The following is a 20,904-nucleotide window of genomic DNA, read 5'->3' as shown; positions in this document are numbered from 1 at the left end:
TACCAAAAAAAAAAAAAAAAAAAAATGCAATTCTAAACTTGCCTTATATGAACTTCATCTTCACTGTCCATGTGCAGCAACCGCCCTTGCAGACGCCGCTCTTCACTACGAAGCTGCTTTCTCATTTCTGATAATTCCATAATTACATTTTTTTTCTCCTCTGCAAATTCACATTGATAAGTGAAAAATAAGACATGTATACGAATAAAAGGTTAAATATTAAACATAACCTGACTTATCATAAAGCTAAAATGCTCAGGGTGACATTTTTATGAAAGTTATTTTTAATGCTTTATATATATAGGTATTTATGAACATCATTAAGACCCACAAACACATTTCTGATAATACGGGAATTTCAAATGGTAAGAAACATTCTTGGCGGGGGGGGACAGGGGAGTGTAACTATAAAGGGGCAGCACAATGGGGTTCCTACGTGGTGATGGACAGTTCTGTATCATGATTGTGTGGTGGCTACACAACTTATACATGATAAAAATGCACAGAACTACACACACACACACGTAAATTAGTGCATGTGAAAACTGTGAAACCTGATGAAGGTCTGTGGAGTATGCCAATGCCAGTTTCCTGGTTGGGACATTGCACAACTGAGGGAAGCTGGGGGGAGGGTGCACAGCGCCTCTCTATACTGTTTCATGATATTTTGTGAGTCTGTTTTTCAAAACAAAAAGTTAAAAACAGAAATAGTCTAGATTACAGGTTTAATAGTCAACTCTACCTTCTGCACGAAGCTGATTCTTCCTGGCAGGTACCGGAGGAGACTGTGCCCTGGACATGGAACTTTCCTGTTTAACAATCACAACAAAGATACACTCAGTATGTCTTCCCTACTCAGAAGCTTTAAAAGAGGAATTATTTCGAAGTAACTATACGTAAGAGAAACCAAACTTCCCACCACTCTATCTATAAGCTTACTTACATTTATTTTTTCTTCCCACTGCAATGGGAGAGGCCTTGCCCCATCCAAAGATAATCCCTTCACCTGTACTCTGTATCTGATAAGTCACTCTCAGCTCCTCCATCAATTACAATTGTCCACCCTCTTCCTCTCTCCAACCACCTTCCTAACAGCCTGTGCTTAAAAATCTCTCCATTTTTTAAAAAACTTACCTCACCCTTCATCACCATCTATTGTCCATTCTCTTCCTTCATAGCCGTTCTTTAAAAAACAGTATGTGCAGTGCATACGGTGTTTGCTTCCTTATTCCCATTCACTCCTCACTACACAGCCTTTGCGTCTCCTACCAAGTGATCCCTCAGTGATGCATCTGATGGGCATTTTAAGCCCTTATTTTACTTGGCCAGTAGCAACTGATATCATTGCCACTCTCCCAGTTTCCTTGCTCTGCTTCTTATATGTTGGTAATTCCCGACTGTTCCATCCTCAGCCCTCTTTACTTCCCCTGAACACATCCTAGACAATCATACTAATTAGACAAGCAATAATGTTAGTAGTTTCCAAAACTATAAATCCAGTGCAGAGCACCTTCCTTTGCCACAACCTGTATTTTCAGCTGCCTACTCTATAGAACCCTCACCAGAAACCTGACAGTTGTCACTGACTCCTACCCGTCACACACAGTCAATAAACAGCACTATCTGTATCTCATAAATATATCTTGAAGTTGTCACCCCTTCTTAGTTCTTAATGTCACTGCCTTCGTTTAGGTCCTCAAAGTCACATCTGGACTTCTGCAAAAGCATCTTAACTTTTCTCCATGTTTACAGTCTTGCCCAGCCTCCATAATATATCTCCACGCCACCACTGCCTGAGAGAACATTACGCAAGGCAAACATGGCCATGTCATTCTCCTATTTAAAATATTACCATGAATTCCCATACATTACCACACACCTACCAAATCAAATCTCAGAGGGTGGGCTTGAGGAAAACATTCTAATATGTTTGTCTATTCTGGTAAAAAGCCTGTTTAATATCCACTGGCCTATGGAATAAAGTCAAACCCCTCAGCACTCCCTACAACACCCTGCATACATTCTAGCCTTCACCTCCTCTGCCATTTGGTGAGGTGTCAGCAGGCCAGAACAAACCATGTATTCTCCACACATGCCACTTGGCTTACAGTGCCCTCCATGATTCTGCATATGCTGCAAGTCCCTCTTCCTCCTCCTCTTTATAGCAAATTCCTACTCATTCCTCAAGAGTCAACTCAAGGATCAACCCTTCTGGAACATTTTCCTGGCGCTTTTCTGATTGTAGCTCAGTCTAAAGTATAAGGGACTTTATTAATGCTACAGCTAGCTAGAAGACATATTACCAGAGAAAAGGCCTTCCTGAGGGGCCTGGACAAGTACCACTTGCTAAATTATGATCTGTCAAAAGAATTTAAACTTTGGGGCACCAAGTATTATCATTTATAACTGAAGCAACAGACAAATCAATGTAAACATCATCTATATTTCAGATGTGAAAAATGTAATCTAGCTAAGTAAGATGAATAAGAAAATCTCATTCAATACCCGCAATCCAAAATAACTTAGCAAAGATGAATAAATCAAAAGAAAGAGTATATACCTGAATAAAGGAAGTTATAATGCTGTCAACTGAAGGAGGTCTTTGGAGTTTGCTTGCAATCTTGTTCTGAAGAGCAGGAACTACAGGAGAGGGCTGTCTCAAGTGCTGAGGGGGAGAAAAAAAATATATATATACATACACACACACCAACGTATGTCTATGTGTGTGTGTATATATACACACACCCCAACATGTATGTGTGTGTATATATACATACACACATCTCTAAAATCTAGATCCCTTGTCACCAAGAGCATCACGGATTGTGATAGAGTTTCTATGTCTCTGTAAGGAAATAAAACAGGGTTTCAGGTTACAGTGTAATAAAGCTAATAGTTCCCAACTTCGTATTAAAATCAAAATGCTGAAAACATAAAAACTCCCAACAAAATACAATAAGAATTATCTGGATAAAAATATAAATGTATGTTTATAAATGTGGATGTTAAACTGTTCATTTTGCACAGTACAAAATCAAATATTACTTTCACTAGTGACTTCGATAAAATTAGAAATATATGACAAAGTTTAAAAATAAAAACTCTAGGTGACCACAGGCAGAATTATAAAGACAAGTTAAACCTTCTAAAGGACTGCAGAGAATGAAGCAAAGAAAGCATAGTCCACATAATTTAAAAAAACAAGTAACTGTCAAGGAAGCAAAAACGAAAAAGTCAGAAATTCAATTAATATGATCAAATATATTGATTATGATAATATAACTCTCAGGTTAGGGTTAAAAAAACAAATTTTAACAAACTAAATAAATATACAGACTAAAAAATTTTAAATGCAGACACAAAAGTAAGAACTAAGAGTAGACAAAAATATATATCAGGCCTACATAAATTAAAAAATGACAGCTAGCAATGATAATTTCAGAATTGAGGGCAGAATGCATTAAATGGAACGAAGTTGGTCTAAAACTTTATGGTACTTCACAATTAAACTATGACAGTCATAAAATTACATATTCCTAAGAAATAGCTTTTTTTCTTAGACATAATAAGAAAGTGGCAGAAACACAACTGTGAGAAACTAACAACCTTCATTCTCAATCAATTTTACAATAAAATATTCTCCACTTTCTGCTCAATTTTGCTATAAACCCAACAATGCTCTAAAAAACAAACTTTATCAATTAGAAATATGAATGATATGACATTTCAATGATACTTTAAAAGGATGAGCAACTATATATATCCTAAAAATGAAGGATACTGCCTAATGTTCCTGCAACACTGAAAATAAAACAAAAAATATAGATCTTACTCATAAATTCCCTTTTTATTTATTTAGTTATGGCTGTGTTGGGTCTTCGTTGCTGCGCGTGTGCCTTCTCTAGTTGCTGCGAGCGGGGGCTACTCTTAGTTAAGGTGCACGGCCTTCTCATTGCGGTGGCTTCTCTTGCTGCGGAGCACGGGCTCTAGGTGCACAGGCTTCAGTAGTTGTGGCACATGGGCTCAGTAGTTGTGGCTCACAGGCTCTAGAGCACAGGCTCAGTAGTTGTGGCACACGGGCTTAGTTGCTCCGTGGCATGTGGGATCTTCCTGCACCAGGGATTAAACCCGTGTCGCCTGCATTGGCAGGCAGATTCTTAACCACTGCGCCACGAGGGAAGCCCCTATAAATTCCCTTTTAAACAACATTTCAGCAAATTCAAATTGTGAATACTTATTTCTATCATCATAAAACCCTGGGGTGAGAAATCCAGAGAGTGTATTTGCACCAGAAATGGCTCATGTTACCTATAGTAGGTTACACATTGAACAATGTAGCAAATCACATCATAAATACACCCAAGGAGCACACTGGTTAAAAGTAATCTTTTTGTCAATTCTACTTACAAGAAATCATGTCTGTATAAATCTAAATTTCTGAAAACAACTTTTTAAAAATTAAATTGGGCTAAACGTACAAGACATAGGGTTTTTTAAGGTGTGGTTCACAGGCCAACTACATCCAAACCCCTAAGGGTTACTAAATCACACTTAGTAAATTAGATACGTTGTAGATGAGACCAGGAAGACACATTTTTAATAAGTCCCTAGTGATACTATACAAACAAAATTTTAAATATAGCTTTGAAATATGAGCAAGGATGTGAACTGGATTTTCATAAGGGCCTACTGGCTTTCTAGAGAGAAAACTCCTGTCTAATAACTTTGACTCATGTGCCTAAGTGTGAACATCAACCCCCATCTCAGAAACATGGACTTCAAACCAGTCTGTGGTGAGCCACAAGTTTCTTTTTTAATTTCCAATCCATTGTGGACAGATGTGTAAAATAGAGTAAGACTGAATTACAGTTGACCCTTGAACAACATGGGTTTGAACTGCACAGGTCCATTTATACAGGGATATTTTTCTTCATCAAACACTACAGTACTGTAGTCAGTGACTGGTTGAATATGCAGATGTGTAGGAACCGCAGGTATGGAGAGCCAACTATAAATTACACACACACAGATTAATCCCTGCATTGTTCAAAGGTCAACTGTACTAGATAAATAAAAACTTTTAAAAGATGTTACACAATTCAAGGCCAGCTATTTTATAGATTCAACAGACATAAAATTACATTGACAAATTGCTACAAAAGTTTCCAAACACCTTCAGTCTTGTCATGAACAGTGTGGAGGGTGCTAGTCTACGGACTATGGGAACAAGACTAAAAATGGCGACAGAAAGTAAGCCTATTCTGTTCATAGGAGGGAAAACACAACGCAGCACAGTGACATCATTTAGTACAGGAAGTTCAGTGCACTGCCCCCAGAAAAAGTACTATGACGAAAGGAGAGACAAAAGCACCTTCTCTGCTCTCTTCCTTTTGCTAACTACTCTACCACTCTCACAGTGAAAGTGGGTTGCACTACGGGTTCCATAGACATTTTTGTCTGGAACTTACCTTTGTTTCTTCACCAATTATATTTTCTCTTTCATAGTAGTGCTGAAGTTGTAGGTTATGTTTTTCTTCTTCTTCTTTCTTCTTTCTTTCTGCTTCTTTTCGTCTTTCTTCAGCTAACCGAATAAGCTCTTCATTTTTCAGCCTTTGCTTTAAAATAAAGAGAAAAATATACACTCCATACACACGTTCTATAGTTCATTCATATTTGTTTGAAATAAAAGAGATAAAATTGAAGGTATAGATGATATAGTGTTCTTTAAATAAAAAAGCTGTCTGCTTAACAATAAAATATTAGGCATCTATTATAACATCCTAGTCAGCCTAAACTGTTTTTCGTCTGTAAAAAGAGTCATCATTTATCTCTTAATTTAGTCTTTCATTTTTATAAAAATAGCATCTAACAAATGGATATGGATCCGTTCTCCTTTGTAAGTAATATCTTTTCATGTCAAAATAAGGAGTTCACTTTCAGACTAAGTAGAAAAATACAGTAGGTAAGAATGCACCTCTTCCTCTTTCTCCCTTTTCTTTTCCTGTTCCTCTTCATACTCTTGCTGAATTCGTGCTCTCTGTTCTGCAAGCCGTTTTTCTTCTTTTTCTTCAGCAATTCTCAATCTCTCTCGCTCTGCTTCTTCTCTTTGTTTCTTTTCCTCAATCTAAAGAATTAAACCTAGTTATTACTTTGTGAAACTATTGAAAAGTTAGAATAGCACTTAATTTACCCTATTATCAACATTTGTGCCCTCTTTTTGTAAGTAAAAATAAGTTCCTAAATTTTTCAGTGTCCTATGTTTTATTAGGGAGGCCACATGATGTAATGTTAAGAGCTCTGAGTAAAATTCCAGCTCCATCAGACTGTGTGACCTTAAGAAACTTTCTTGTTCCGTTTTGTCATCTGGTAAAAAGAGTTATTAATGTCTATATCTCAAGGCAGTACTCAAAGAATTGAAATGAAATAATGTATGTAAAAAAACATAAAAGTTCCTCCTATGTAGAAGTACTTAGTAAATAATTCATGATTATATTATTCTATAATGACTGCTACTATTACGTCTCAAAGTTCCTTGGCGTGATTAGTATCCTAAAACAACAGTGAAATATTTTAGCAATCACTCATTAAGTAGGAATCCCTTCCCTAGAATGGCCTTTTCTCCTTTCCTATCTACTGGCAAGGTAAATGAGGATTTTAGCCACAAGAATTCATAACTAAGTTTTGTTTGAATGCCACCTGGGGCCTGCAGTGCTGAGTATTCTGGGGGAATATTCTAAGACAGAGTCTAAGATCTGAAAGGAAGAGGACCTTAACAGATAGTCTACATCCTCCATGAATGAGATAGAGAAGAATGACAGCACAGGTACTGGGTATTCATGATGCTGGTTTAAGGATATCAATAGATTTTCATCCCTCTTAAGTATGGATTGATTATGACTATTCGTATTATTTTTATAGTTCTTGTCTGCGTTTCCTCTAACTTCAAGGTTGCTATATTTAGTGCTGACAAACTTTTGAGCTATAAGAACTGTAGTCTTCTTATATGTGCCATGATTTTACATGCTAGGGCTTTTTCCAACATTTCTTTCTCACAACACTATTAAATATGTACAATCCTAATATTTAATACTAAGTGGTGTGTATGTAATCACTTCTTCAATTACAATAGCCCTAGAGAAAACATCATTTATGATCCATACAACAAAACCTCACATTTAATACTCAGTTCCCCCTTTTTCCTCCTCCATGAAATAAAATCACAGTGACCAAGTCACTTCTCCATTAATGGGTCACAATCATAAATGGATCTCACACCTAATGAATCCACAGAAATATCATTCCAACAAAAATGCCACACAGAAGTTCAATGGAAAGAGAAAAGCTATCATCCAGGTCAGTGGTTTTCAAACCATATAACACAAAAGTGCTTCAAGGGTCCTGCAAATATTTTATTAAACTTGTTAATTATTTTTAAAGCTGCAATTAAAAATGACATCTAAACACTCACATGTGTTATTTACCAAATTTTAACCACATGAAGACTTCTGCTGCACTAACTTAAACTAACGGTATAACTTATTTATGCAGACATGGAGCTGAGGCTTCCTTTGCCATCTTTGTGCACAGATTTAAACATTTTATAACATTTCTGTTAACACTTAAGTTTGGGGATTCTTTTTGTCTGACACTATATTGTTATTTTAAAAATAAATACCATTTAGCTATTTTACATTTTCATAGAGTTCTGGATTAGATTTTGTTTGGGGGCAAAAAGGGCATTTTTAAGAGGCTGCTAAAAGAAAAATACATAAACCACCATTTTATACAGTGGGAGAAGTGAAGGTTGAACTTATTCTGAAACGTATACAGCCAAAGTTTCCCCCACTACTAGTAGTTTTTTCCCAGAGGAAAGACTTCCTAGAGCTAGAAATATAACTGTAGTACCTCTAGATATGATACTTAAAGTCAGGAGACTTGGGTTCAAGCACCACCTCACAACTTGCAAGCTCTGCCACCAAAGGTGAGCCTCATCCTGTATTTTATTGGTCATAAAATAAAAAGAGTAATAACTTCCTCAGAGAGTACTGAGGTTTAATAAGATACTATATGTAAAACTATCTTATAAATAATAATAGGCTACAAAGTGGCAAGACTTATTTTTCCCTGAATTCTACCCTAGAGCATGCTAACACTCAGTAAGTATAATAGGAACTACATAATTTTGACTTGCTATCATTATGGGCAATATACCAGAGGGTCCTTCAAGTTCAAAACGTGATTCTGTGACCCTCAATCTGCTGCTACCTGACTTAAGTGGCCAGTATCCTTGGGATCTCTGATGCTACTCTCTTACAGTCAATATCTCTATTCCTTCTGTCAATCCTTTGAAAGGTCTTTCCATCCATTTCCACCGTCACCACTCTAGTAAAACACCCCTGCTTCCAGTCTTTTAAATCCTCCAAAAATACATCCTCAACAGTAATGTCTGATCAGTTATCCTTAAGACTACATCCATTATGTCACTGCCTTAAAAGTCCACAATAATTAGGATCAGAAAGATGGCATGTTTGAATAGAATCTCTGTAAGAACAATCTGTTTAAGAGGTTGGGATTAGACTGGAGAGCCAGAAGTGTCAGAATAAAGAATATGGACATTTTCTGTAGAAAAGAAATGCTACTGCCAGGTTTTGAATAAAGAATAAAAACATGAGAAGTCATATCAAAGGAAGATTAACCTGGCCACAGGATTAATCTGACACTGGGATGTAAGTGTGGGTATGGAGGGGAGGGAGGTAAGGAGAGAAAATATGAGCAGGCCTCTCACTCACCTCAGGCTCCATCCCAAGGGTGGCCACAGTATGAGAGTTCAATAAATATGTTTGCTGAATAAACACCTGATGCTCAAGTATCTTCCTCTGGGCAATTTCTAGTACTTTAAATCCTATTAAATCCTATTTGCTTATATACATAAATGAGGCAAATAATTGCAAAATGTGATTACATTTAATATTTATTTATTTACAAACTATACAACTGAGTCAAGAATATCAAATCATTTACAAAAAACTAATTATTTTCTACTAACACATGTGAGCATCTAGAAAGATTCATTCTCTGCCTAATAGGTGAACAGTTTAAGTGTTTCAGTTTTAGAAATTTCAGCATTCTTTAACACTTAATGATTTAATAAAATTTAAGTCAACTGGTATACCTAACATGTCTCCCTATTCCTTTTTCAGACATAAGTAGAACAGTATAATAATATAATGTAATTTATATCTTATATAAATTAGGTATTTTAGTAACTGCGTGGCATTTTAGAATTTATTCTTTATCTTGTGGATTAAATCTTTGCAAGGTTAGTTTATTAAAACTCTTATGGGGACTTCCCTGGTGGCACAGTGGTTAAGAATCCACCTGCCAATGCAGGGGGGACAAGGGTTCAAGCCCTGGTCCGGGAAGATCCCACATGCCACGGAGCAACTAAGCCCTTGTGCCACAACTACTGAGCCTGTGCTCTAGAGCCTGCGAGCCACAATTACTGAGCCTGCATGCCACAACTACTGAAGCCCGCACACCTAGAGCCCGCGCTCCGCAACAAGAGAAGCCACCGCAATGAGAAGCCCACGCACCGCAACAAAGACCCAACACAGCCAAAAATAATTAATTTTTTTAAAAAACTCTTATGAAACTTTGAAACTGTGATCAAGTAAGCATTTCACCTGAAAACGAAGAAAATTCTTGTATAATTCCTGCTGTTTAATCTGAAGTTCAGTTGGAGGCTCACCAAAAATATTTCCCCGAGCAAAAGGAGAGCTCTGTGTTTGCATATGACCTTGAAAGGGAAATTTTGCAAAAACATACCATTAGCCAGTGCTTAGAAAACATAAACATTAAAGAATAAAGACTTTGCTAATAAATTCAAATCTTGAAAAAAATGTGCTAAATATGGAACTCCAGAGGTTAAACTCAGAAGAAGGCTGAGATTAGAATCTAAAGACCAGATAAAAAGTAAAGAGAGAAAAAAAATGGTGAAACTAAAATAAAATTAATACACAGTTGAAAAAGCATAACATATATATACCTGAAAGACATCAAGAAAACAGAAAAGCTAATAACGTAAGCAACTCTCACTGCAACAAAGGCTTTAAAGTAAAATTTATAGACAGAAAAAAAAAAAGTACGTTTAAGTTCTTATTTATGAATATAAATATCCTTTTCTTAAGAACACTGCTTAATTATACACTAAAATGTATTATGTGTACACATACAAAAATTTTCTAAAATTGTTTTTAAAAATCAGTAATTCCAAAAGTGGATTCCCATCCATGGTTTAAAGAATAGATTAGAAAGTTAACTCCAAAAACATTTTTTACAAATTAAAGTGACTAGTTTAATCACTGCAATACTTTTTATTTAAAAATCCTATTAATGAGATATTAACATGAAAAATAAAAATATGCCATATATTACCTATAAATAGTATTAAACATTCTGGGAAAGGCAAAAAATTATTTCATAAAAGCAACCTGGAAAATAATTATACCCCAGGGGTCTCTTTGAATGCAGAAAAAAAAATTGGTGTTTAAGCCTCACATAATTTTTTATATCATTTTTTAGTTTCCTTATACCATCAATCTAAAGCATTTATTTCTCTCACTCATATAGTGTTTGCAGGACAACTGCGTTGCAGTTTAGCTGTCATTTAGGTCTATTTTGCCTTTGTGTTTAAATTTATTAATGCTTACTTAAAGAGATCAGCAGAAAGGCACATCAATACCTAAACATTAAAATCTTATGTTATGGTGGAAAAGCTGATTAGCAAACCAAAACTGAGTAGTTTGTTTCACTTTGATGATCACTCAAATTCTAAACCGTTGAGGCAATTAGAGAAAAATATTATTAGAGGCAGGCAAGATAAGTTCTTTCATATATAAAAACACTATAAAAATAAAACCAAAGGGAAACACATGCTCTAAACAAAGAAAATGAAAATGTATTCAGGCATCATAATAAGCGAAAAAATAAATTTAAGCCAAATTAGTATGGACTTTATCAACATGGTTTTTCATCCAAGAACCATAAAGTAAAAGAAGAACAACAAACATTAAGAAGGGCCTCAGAAACAGGCCTAATCAAGACAAAATATCAGAGGATAATGAACCTTAAGTATACATTATCATATTCAACTCTCAGGTATATTCAAGTTCCCTTAAAGCCTTTAAAATATTACATGCCACATATGTATGTGTATGTGTACACACACATACATATGTATACACACACACTCCTACACATATATGATGGCATACCAACAAATTAGGTGACTCTCAATAGTTTTTTGCATTCAGAAAGTCTGTTTTAGGTGAATTCTTAGGGAATGAAAGTTAATTTAGGAAATTTCAATTCACAAAAAAGGGAAATTTTAACATTTTATGATTTTATATGATTTCTTAAACTAGAGCATCCTGGCCACAACAGCTGCACCAAAACCCTGGTAGTGTACAGAAAGGCAATAGACAATAAATTCTGCTATGCATATTCAATCATCAAGCTTGTGCTCCTTCTTGGGAATGGGTCACGGAAAGCTTTGATTTTTCCAGGGCTTTTGCTTTGTAAGCAGAGCTAGATGCCTAAAGTGTTATTACTATGACAGAGAAAGTTCTAGGCTAAGAGAGAACTACAAACAATACAGGGTGTGGAAGAGAACAGAAGAGAAGGGGTCTGTACCACTGATCTCAATAAAGACTACCAGAAGCAGAAGCCAATGAATAGAAAAATAATGATAATCAGAAAGAGGTCAAAATTCTCTTCAATAAAATGGAAAGGTGTTTTGATGCTGCTATTGTACACTGAATTATTACAGACTCAGAGTGACAGCCAAATTAGTAATTTCATCAAAATCAAAAGTTCTAATTTTAGTACTCCAAAACTCAAAACTAGATCCACTGTGTAAAAATCTATTGTGGATCAAAGTAGGAAAGCATTTTCTTGTAATTAGAGATCAAACAGTGATACAGGCTGTCCATGGAAACAACCAACCACACATCTCATGAAGTGTTCAAAAAGGCTGCAGAGATCAGTGCTACCATCAAAGGCTTGAAAGATGCAAGGCTAGTAATTCTAATCAGAGCTCACCATTTAGTCTGCCTATTTAGCCAATATGCATTAAAAGATTTTTTAAGTTTGTAAAAAACTATGATTAGTCGGGGACATTTTAGAAAGACTTCCTAATATAGAGTTCTTTTCTAGTCTAAAATTAAAATTTCTGTGAATATACAAAAGAGAATTTGTCATAAATAAATGGTTACTTTTATAGGCATCAAAAAAATATAGTGTAAGGTGGTATATTCTTTAAACTTCATTTGAATTTTAAATATGTAACATACTTTCACATATACTTGATAAAGAAAGATGATTACAACTTTTCCTGGCAAGTCATAAAGAAAGATATTGAATAATCTTCAATTTACAGAATCTTTAATTAAAGGACCCTGTTTAATAACAAGTCAAAGATATTTGCTTATGAAAGGCAGATGTGACCAGAAGTCAAAGTAAACTTTTAATTACTTCATTTATTTCTTTGTATATTGTGGTTTTATAAGGGAGGGGAACTGATTATAAAACAAACAAAAAATGAATTTCACTGTACAATTTATCATACAACATCTGATATGTTTTCACTAATTCAAACTAATTCTGATGGTATAAGAACCCATAAACTTTACCAAACTCTGTATGGGTAGAAAGACTATTTGATTTTAAGAAATGCCCTCCCCATCAGCAAAATAAAAGTGTTAGCAGCAGCTAAAGTATACATAAGCAAGTAATAAAGCTGAGAATACATACATATTATTAAGGAGCAAGATGTATTTCTTTATTCACTTTTTTCAAAGTACTATGTAGAAAAGTTATTGTAAATAGCATGAATAATGTGTTATGCTTCCTGACTCAGAGTAACCAAATTCTCAAAATCATAAGAACTTTCTTGGAGAACAGAACAACTTTAGAAATGTAAAAAAAACCCCAAAAAACAAAAGAATAGAATGTGATTAAAAACCTGAGTTTTTATTTGCAGAATCTTCTAGGTTCTCAGCATCTGAAGTGGCTAAATTTTGGTCTAGAGATACAACAGCCCTTTTATCTTCATATGTTCTTGCATCTGGGTTATGGAAGGCATCTATATTTTGTCTGTGCATCCTATTCAAATCAGCTGAGAGGGAAAAATAAGCCATTTATTTCAATAAACGCATTTCTATAATTAGTATACTTAATACATTTTCTTAAAGTAGGCAAATGGAGAGAAAAACAATAGGACAGAGCTGGAATAATTCAATGGTATCTTGGTGCCCTGAAAACAGAAACAAAATTCTCAAAACTTGTAAGAAATTTTTCAGAAAATAACCTTACAAAATAAATTCAAAATCAGTAGAGAACTTAGTATATGGATTTTTGACAACCCATAAAAACCATATTCATATCTATGTTACTTCAGAACTTTGAATATGTTAAATACAGAACATAGTTACAATTCAAAACAAGTCATAGTGAAATTTACCCAACATCATTAGTATTCCTAATGAAAAAATATCATGTGGAGTGGAGTTTTAAAATATATCCACAAATTTTTTTACAATCCTCCCTTAAAAGATGGAGCTCAATTCCCCTCCCCTGGAGTGTGGACTGTTTCTTATGAAAAGGATACTGCATGCACAATGATGGTATATGACTTCTGAGGCTACTTCATGAAAGACAATATATTTCCACCTTGCTTGATCTATTGGCTCACTCACTCTGAAGAAGCCACCTACCATTTCAAAAGGACACTTAAGGAGCTCTAAAGACAAGCCCACATGGCAAGCAACTGAGGCCTCCTGAGCTGTGTGAGGGAGCCATATAGGAAACAGATTCTCCAGTCCCAATCAAGACTTCAAACAACTGTAGCCCCAGGTGACATCTTGGACTGCAACCTCATGAGAGATCCTGAGACAGAACCATCCAGCTAAAACACTCACAAATTACTAACTCAAGAACTGAAAGATATGGGCTTCCCTGGTGGCGCAGTGGCTGGGAGTCCGCCTGCCGATGCAGGGGACATGGGTTCGTGCCCCGGTCAAGGAAGATCCCACATGCCGCAGAGCGGCTGGGCCCGTGAGCCATGGCCGCTGAGCCTGCGCGTCCAGAGCCTGTGCTCCGCAACGGGAGAGGCCACAACAGTGAGAGGCCCGCGTACCGCAAAAAAAAAAAAAAGAACTGCAAGAAAATGTTTTTTTTTAAATACTACATGTTAGGAAAACAGCAATAGATACCACATATGCATGGCAAAAATCTGAGCACATAAGACTACATCAAACAACCAGTCAATCTTAAAAACAAACTTGAATGGTTATAGAACACAAAAGCTTTAACAAGATAAAAAGTAGTTTTTCTCCACAAAAGTAACTGAGATAGTATGGCAGCAGTGAACGTGAACATAAACCTGGATATAAGAAGTGCTTATCAGGGCTTCCCTGGTGGTGCAGTGGTTGAGGGTCCGCCTGCCGATGCATAAAAAAAAAAAAAAAAAAAAAAAAAAAAAAAGAAAGTGCTTATCAGAAAGCCTGTTATGTTCAAGGATGTATTTTCAACATGAATCACAGTTTGAATACCAGATAGAACATGGCAAATAACACATGAACATTACCAAAGAGAAAGAGAGTTCAGAATCAGGAAAGTTCACATCCTTGCTGCTGCTTTTAAGACAGGTCGGGGACTTCCCTGATGGTCCAGTGGTTAAGACTCTGTGCTTCCACTGCAGGAGATACAGGTTCAATCCCTGGCTGGGTAACTAAGATCCCACATGCCGTGCGGTGTGGCCAAAAATAAATAAAGTAATTATTAAACTAACTGCCTAATGCACCGATTAAAAGAAAGAAAGAAAAGACAGGTTGGACTCAGAAACTGGATAGGTGGGAGAAAATGGATAGAAGGAATATATCTAACTCGAGGAACACATGATGTCAGAAGACAGTCCTAGAACAAAGTTCAGGTTTACAGACGCAGAAGAATAACCCAGTTCCTAATACACATACAATAAATGTCAGGTGAAGAGAGGATAGCACTGCAGAGAATGCACAGGACTCAAAGGCAAGAATTGTCAACCCAATTCAAAGAGGATGAACACTGAGTAAAAACCATTACATTAGAAATTAGGACATCAGTTATTTTTGAAAATGTAGCATCAGTAGAGTAGTAGGAACTAGAAGTCATTTTATAGAATATGAAGCAATAAGAGGATGGTAAGAAGTAGCAGCAACAAGTACAGGCTACTTTTGGAGTGTGTTTTATGTAAGGGAAGTACAGCAAGGTCAAGAGCAGAGTTTTTGTTTATTTGTGCTTAAGAATATAAGTTAACCAAAGTATGTTCAGAGCTGGAAGGGAAGGAATTAGTACAAAAAAACCCAAAAATGCAAGAGAGAAGGGACTGGCTGAAAACACAGAGAAAAGCTGATTCCAAGAAAACTTTCAAGTACCAAGGAGTGGTAAGGCAAGAATTAGTTAGGTACTCCTGAAATCACAGCCAAATCCTGGGATCTATCTGAATATGGGAGGTAAATGAAACTAGAAAGATGATGGGAAAGTTAAGGTCATGAACTAATGAATAGCTGTGGTCTCAAAACTGTCATAAAAATGAAACAAAATAACTCCTATGGGAAATCAATATCTCACTGTCATCCAATTCACTAGAAGAGCATAAAACCAGCCTATGTAAATAAGTCACTATGAACAACTATACATACAGTATTCGTTTTTATATTACAAGAGTGCAATATATTAAGCTCACTCTATTACCAAACTAGCGAAAGGTCAGGGAATAAAATATCACTTTGATATTCACCTACACAAACTATAAAGTAAGAGATATATATCCTACAAGTAAACACTATAATAAACTTCAAAATCAATAACATGTTTTAATTTACTGTTGTGATTACAGTTTTCTCAACTATTAGAATAGTCAATGTATTTATATAAAAGGAAAATTAATTTCATCAGAGTACATAATTATTATTTAAGACAAGACTATCAGACTCAGCAATCAAAACAAATCCATATTGCTTTTTATTAGAAGAGATGATTTGTCAATCAATTGGTCACTCCTTGTCTATCTTTTTTGCGAGGCAGTAAAATAAAAGGTATGAAGTCAGCTAAAAGATGAAAATTTAAAAAAGCACTTTGGTCAAAAGTGTAATTTGCCAACTGAAAAGGTATCACTGAAAATGGGCATTTATTTCAAATATATATCATTATATCATTTAATATAATATTGCTAGCATTACAAGAATAATTCCACAAAGAAAGGAATAACAAAAGAAAATGTTACAGATTCATGAGTGGGAAAATAATTCTACTCTCTGATCAATTTATCAGACCAGGGCTGATAAATTATATGATTATATGATATTATATGATAAATTATATGATACCTACAGGTAAACAATACATAAATAATAATTAATTCTTTTCATTCCTTATTTTATTTTATAATCTTTGCTTTTTTATAAGCCTAAATAAATACTTTGAAATTAAAATTAACTTTACAAGTTACTCTTTGTACTTTGGTGGAAAATACCAAACATTTTAAAGAAAATGGCTAAGTTATGTTAAATAGTACCATAGGCCGGGATTATTCAGCAATCTACTGCTGACACACAAACTCTTTTATAATGAATCAATTCAGAGGGCTAAAGAAAATTTCCAATACTGTCACTACTAGTACAGTACATATTTCCAAATTAGGTTAATATATACCTTATAGGTTAATATATACCTTATAGGTTAATATATACACTTACTTATAGAGATCACAGTCTATAAGGTAAATAAAAATGGGGGCTTCCCTGGTGGCGCAGTGGTTGAGAGTCCGCCTGCTGATGCAGGGGACACGGGTTCATGCCCCAGTCTTGGAAGATCCCACATGCCGCAGAGCGGCTGGGCCCGTGAGCCACGGCCACTGAGCCTGCACGTCCGGAGCCTGTGCTTTATATATATGTATATATAAAATTGGTAGTCCATAAAATAAATCTCATAAACTTAAAAACACTGAAATAACAAACAAGTATACTCTCTGAACAAAACAGAATATATGCTAGAAGTGAACAACAGGAAGCTATCTGGAAATATGCCCAAATATTTGGAATTTTGCCATGCAGCTGCTTCCCATCAGCTATCCATTTTACATTTGGTAGTGTATATATGTCAACGTTACTCTCTCACATCGTCCCAGCTTACCCTTCCCATTCCCTGTGCCCTCCTGTCTACTCTCTACGTCTAGGTCTTTATTCCTGTCCTGCCCCTAGGTTCGTCAGTACCATTGTTTTTTTTGTTTTGTTTTTTTAGATTCCATATATATGTGTTAGCATATGGTATTTGTTTTTCTCTTTCTGACTTACTTCACTCTGTATGACAGACTCTAGGTCCATCCACCTCACTACAAATAACTCAATTTTGTTTCTTTTAATGGCTGAGTAATATTCCATTGTATATATGTGCCACATCTTCTTTATGCATTCATCTGTCGATGGACACTTAGGTTGCTTCCGTGTCCTGCCTATTGTAAATAGTGCTGCAATGAACATTGTGGTACATAACTCTTTTTGAATTATGGTTTTCTCAGGGTATATGCCCAGGAGTGGGATTTCTGGGCCATATGGTAGTTCTATTTTTAGTTTTGTTTCTTTTGTTTTTTGCGGTACGCGGGCCTCTCACCACCGTGGCCTCTCCTGCCGCGGAGCACAGGCTCCAGATGCGCAGGCCCTGCGGCCATGGCTCACAGGCCCAGCCGCTCCATGGCATGCGGGATCCTCCCAGACTGGGGCATGAACCCACGTCCCCTGCATCGGTAGGCGGACTCTCAACCACTGTGCCACCAGGGAAGCCCTATTTTTAGTTTTTTAAGGAACCTCCATACTGTTCTCCATAGTGGCTGTATCAATTTACATTCCCATCAACACTGCAAGAAGGTTCCCTTTTCTCCAACCCTCTCCAGCATTTATTGTTTGTAGATTTTTTGATGATGGCCATTCTGACCAGTGTGAGGTGATACCTCATTGTAGTTTTGATTTGCATTTCTCTAATGATTAGTGATGTTGAGCATCTTTTCATCTGTTTGTTGGCAATCTGTATATCTTCTTTGGAGAAATGGCTATTTAGGTCTTCTGCCCATTTTGGGATTGAGTTGTTTGTTTTTTAGATATTGAGCTGCATGAGCTGCTTGTATATTTTGGAGATTAATCCTTTGCAGTTGCTTCATTTGCAAATCCAAATATTTGGAAATTTTTAAAACTCACTTCTAAATAATCAATGGGTCAAAGAAAAGGAGAATTAGAAAACTGAATTGAATGAAAATGAAAATATAACATATCAAATCTGAGATATACAGTTAAAGCAGTACTCAGAGGGAAATTTGTAGCATTTTAAAATGCATATATTAGGAAAGAAATAAGGTCTCAAACCATAATCTAAGCTTCCACACTAATAAATCAGAAAAAGAAGAGAAAATTAAAAGCACAAAGCAAACAAAAGAAAGAAAATAGTAAAGAGCAAAAATCAATGAAATAGGAAGAGAAGAACAACAGAGAAAAATCAATGAAAACAAAAGCTGGTTCTATGAAAAGATCAATCAAATAGATAATCTCTAGGCAAACTGGTTAAGAAAAAGGAAAGAATATTAAAGTTACAAATATCAGGAATAAAAGAGAAGCAGGTGCCATCACTATAGACCCTACAGAGCTTAAAAGAATAATAATAAAATATTATGAACTTTATGCCAAAAAATTCAAAAACTCAGAAGAAATGGATAAATTCCTCAAATGATTCAAACCACCAAACTTCACGATTTGGTGTCATGATTTCTAAACATTGTACTAGAGTTCCTAACCAGGGAAAAGACAAGTAAAATAAGTAAAAGGCATTCAGATTGGAAAGGAAGAAATAAAACTCTGTCTACAGATAACATGACTGTCTACATAAAAAAAATCCTGAAGAATCTACCAAAAAAAAAAAAAAACTACTGAAACGAGTGAGTTAAGCAAGGACAATACACAAAAATCAACTATATTTCAACAAACTAGCAATGAGCAAATAGATATTGAAATTTTTAAACGTATCTTTTAAAACAGTGACAAAACACATTAAATACTTAAGTATACAATTAACAAAATAGGTTTACAAAATAGAACTACAAAATATTGCTAAGAGAAGTTAACCAAGACTAATTAGTGGATAAATATTCCACATTTATGGATCAAAAGACTAATACTGTTAAATTAAGATGCTGGCTTTCCCAAAACTGACTTACAAAGTCAATGAAAAATCCCAGCTTGCTTTTTTTTGTTAAGGTTGACAAACTGAGTAAAATTTATATGAAAATGCCAAGGAAGTCAAGTTGCCAAAACAATCTTGAAAAAGAAGAACAAAGTTCAAAGACTCACACCTCTCCATTTCAAAGCTTACTACATAGCTACAATAATGAAGAGAGTAACAGGGCATATGGACAGACATCTACATCAATGAGACATAACTGAGAGTCTAGAAATAATGTTATGGTCAACTGATTTTCAACAAAAGTACCAAAGCAATTCAAAAGGGAAATTGTTTTAAAGTTGACTATGTGATTTTAGCACAACCCTATGAATATACTAAAAACTACTGAATTGTATATTTTAAATGGGTAAATTGTGTGTTATGGGAATTAGATCTCAATAAAGCTATTATATATATATAAAAACAAAAAAGACACAGAAAGAGGAACTGTCAGACTGGAGGAGACTAAAGACACATGACAACTAAATGCAACATGGGATCCTGGACTACAGTCTGGAACAGAATAAGGATTTAGGGGAAAAACTGGTGAAATCCAAATAAAGTCTATCATTTAATTAATAGTATCATAATGATTTTAATTTTCAGTTTTGATCACTGTGCCAAGGTTACATAAGGTGTTAACATTAAGGGAACCTAGGTAAAAGGTGCTCTCTATACTGTCTTTGCAACTCTTCTATAAGTCAAATTATTTCAAAACAAAAAGTTACAATGAGATGTCACTACACACTTAATAGAATGACAAATTTCTAAGACAATCTCAAGCGCTGATGAGGGTTCACAGCAACGGGAAATCTCATGCTCTGCTGGTGGGAATGCAAAATGGCACAACCACTTTGGGAAGAGGTCTGGGAGCTTCTTACACAGGTAAACATACACTTATTATATGTCCCAGCAATTCCATTCCTAGGCATTTACCCAAAAAAACTGAAAACTTATGTCCACACAAAGACCTGTAAGTGAATGTTTATAACAGCTTTATTCATAATAGCCTCAAACTATAAAGAATCCAAAAATCTATCAACTGGTAAATGGATAAACAACTGTGGTGCTTCCCCACAACAGAATACTATTCAGTAATAAAAAGAAATACACTACTGACATATATAACAACATGGATAAATCTCAAAAACATCATACTAAGTTTTTGTATGACAAAGACATTAAAAAAAACATAAAAGGCAATACTATTGTGAAAGAGTGCAGATCAGAGACTGACAAGGGTATCGGGCTGGGTAAGTTAGAAATGTTCAATATCTTGATTATGGCAGTGGTTACCAGAATCAGTTGTCAAAACTCAATGAACAAAACACTTTAAAAGGGTGAATTTTGGGCTTCCCTGGTGGCGCAGTGGTTGAGAGTCCACCTGCCGATGCAGGGGACACGGGTTCGTGCCCCCGTCTGGGAGGATCCCACGTGCCACGGAGCGGCTGGGCCCGTGAGCCATGGCCGCTGGGCCTGCGCATCCGGAGCCTGTGCTCCGCGGCTGGAGAGGCCACAGCAGTGAGAAGCCCGCGTACCGCAAAAAAAAAAAAAAAAAAAAAGGGGAATTTTTTTTTATTGAAATTGTTTCCCAAAAAA

The 20,904-nt window shown here is 35.6% G+C and overlaps 1 protein-coding gene across 4 annotated transcripts in view; it reads right to left on the bottom strand.

The window, feature by feature from the left end:
- Positions 1–20,904, bottom strand: part of CSPP1 (centrosome and spindle pole associated protein 1) — a 116,806-nt gene that overhangs the window by 27,517 nt on the left and 68,385 nt on the right. For all 4 annotated transcript variants that reach the window (XM_024742582.1, XM_024742584.1, XM_024742585.1 and 1 more), the window contains 7 exons: positions 13,022–13,174; positions 9,684–9,796; positions 5,975–6,124; positions 5,469–5,615; positions 2,561–2,665; positions 743–809; positions 43–160 (listed from right to left, as the gene is read on the bottom strand). In XM_024742582.1, the coding sequence (XP_024598350.1) occupies positions 43–160; positions 743–809; positions 2,561–2,665; positions 5,469–5,615; positions 5,975–6,124; positions 9,684–9,796; positions 13,022–13,174 (853 nt within the window). The remainder of the gene's footprint in view (positions 1–42; positions 161–742; positions 810–2,560; positions 2,666–5,468; positions 5,616–5,974; positions 6,125–9,683; positions 9,797–13,021; positions 13,175–20,904) is intronic.

Source organism: Neophocaena asiaeorientalis, unplaced genomic scaffold, assembly GCF_003031525.2.
Source record: "Neophocaena asiaeorientalis asiaeorientalis breed wild unplaced genomic scaffold, Neophocaena_asiaeorientalis_V1.1 scaffold226, whole genome shotgun sequence".
In the NCBI taxonomy this organism is placed as follows: Eukaryota; Metazoa; Chordata; class Mammalia; order Artiodactyla; family Phocoenidae; genus Neophocaena; species Neophocaena asiaeorientalis.
Note: the sequence above shows the minus strand (reverse complement) of the source record. Positions and strands in the feature narration are given on the sequence as shown.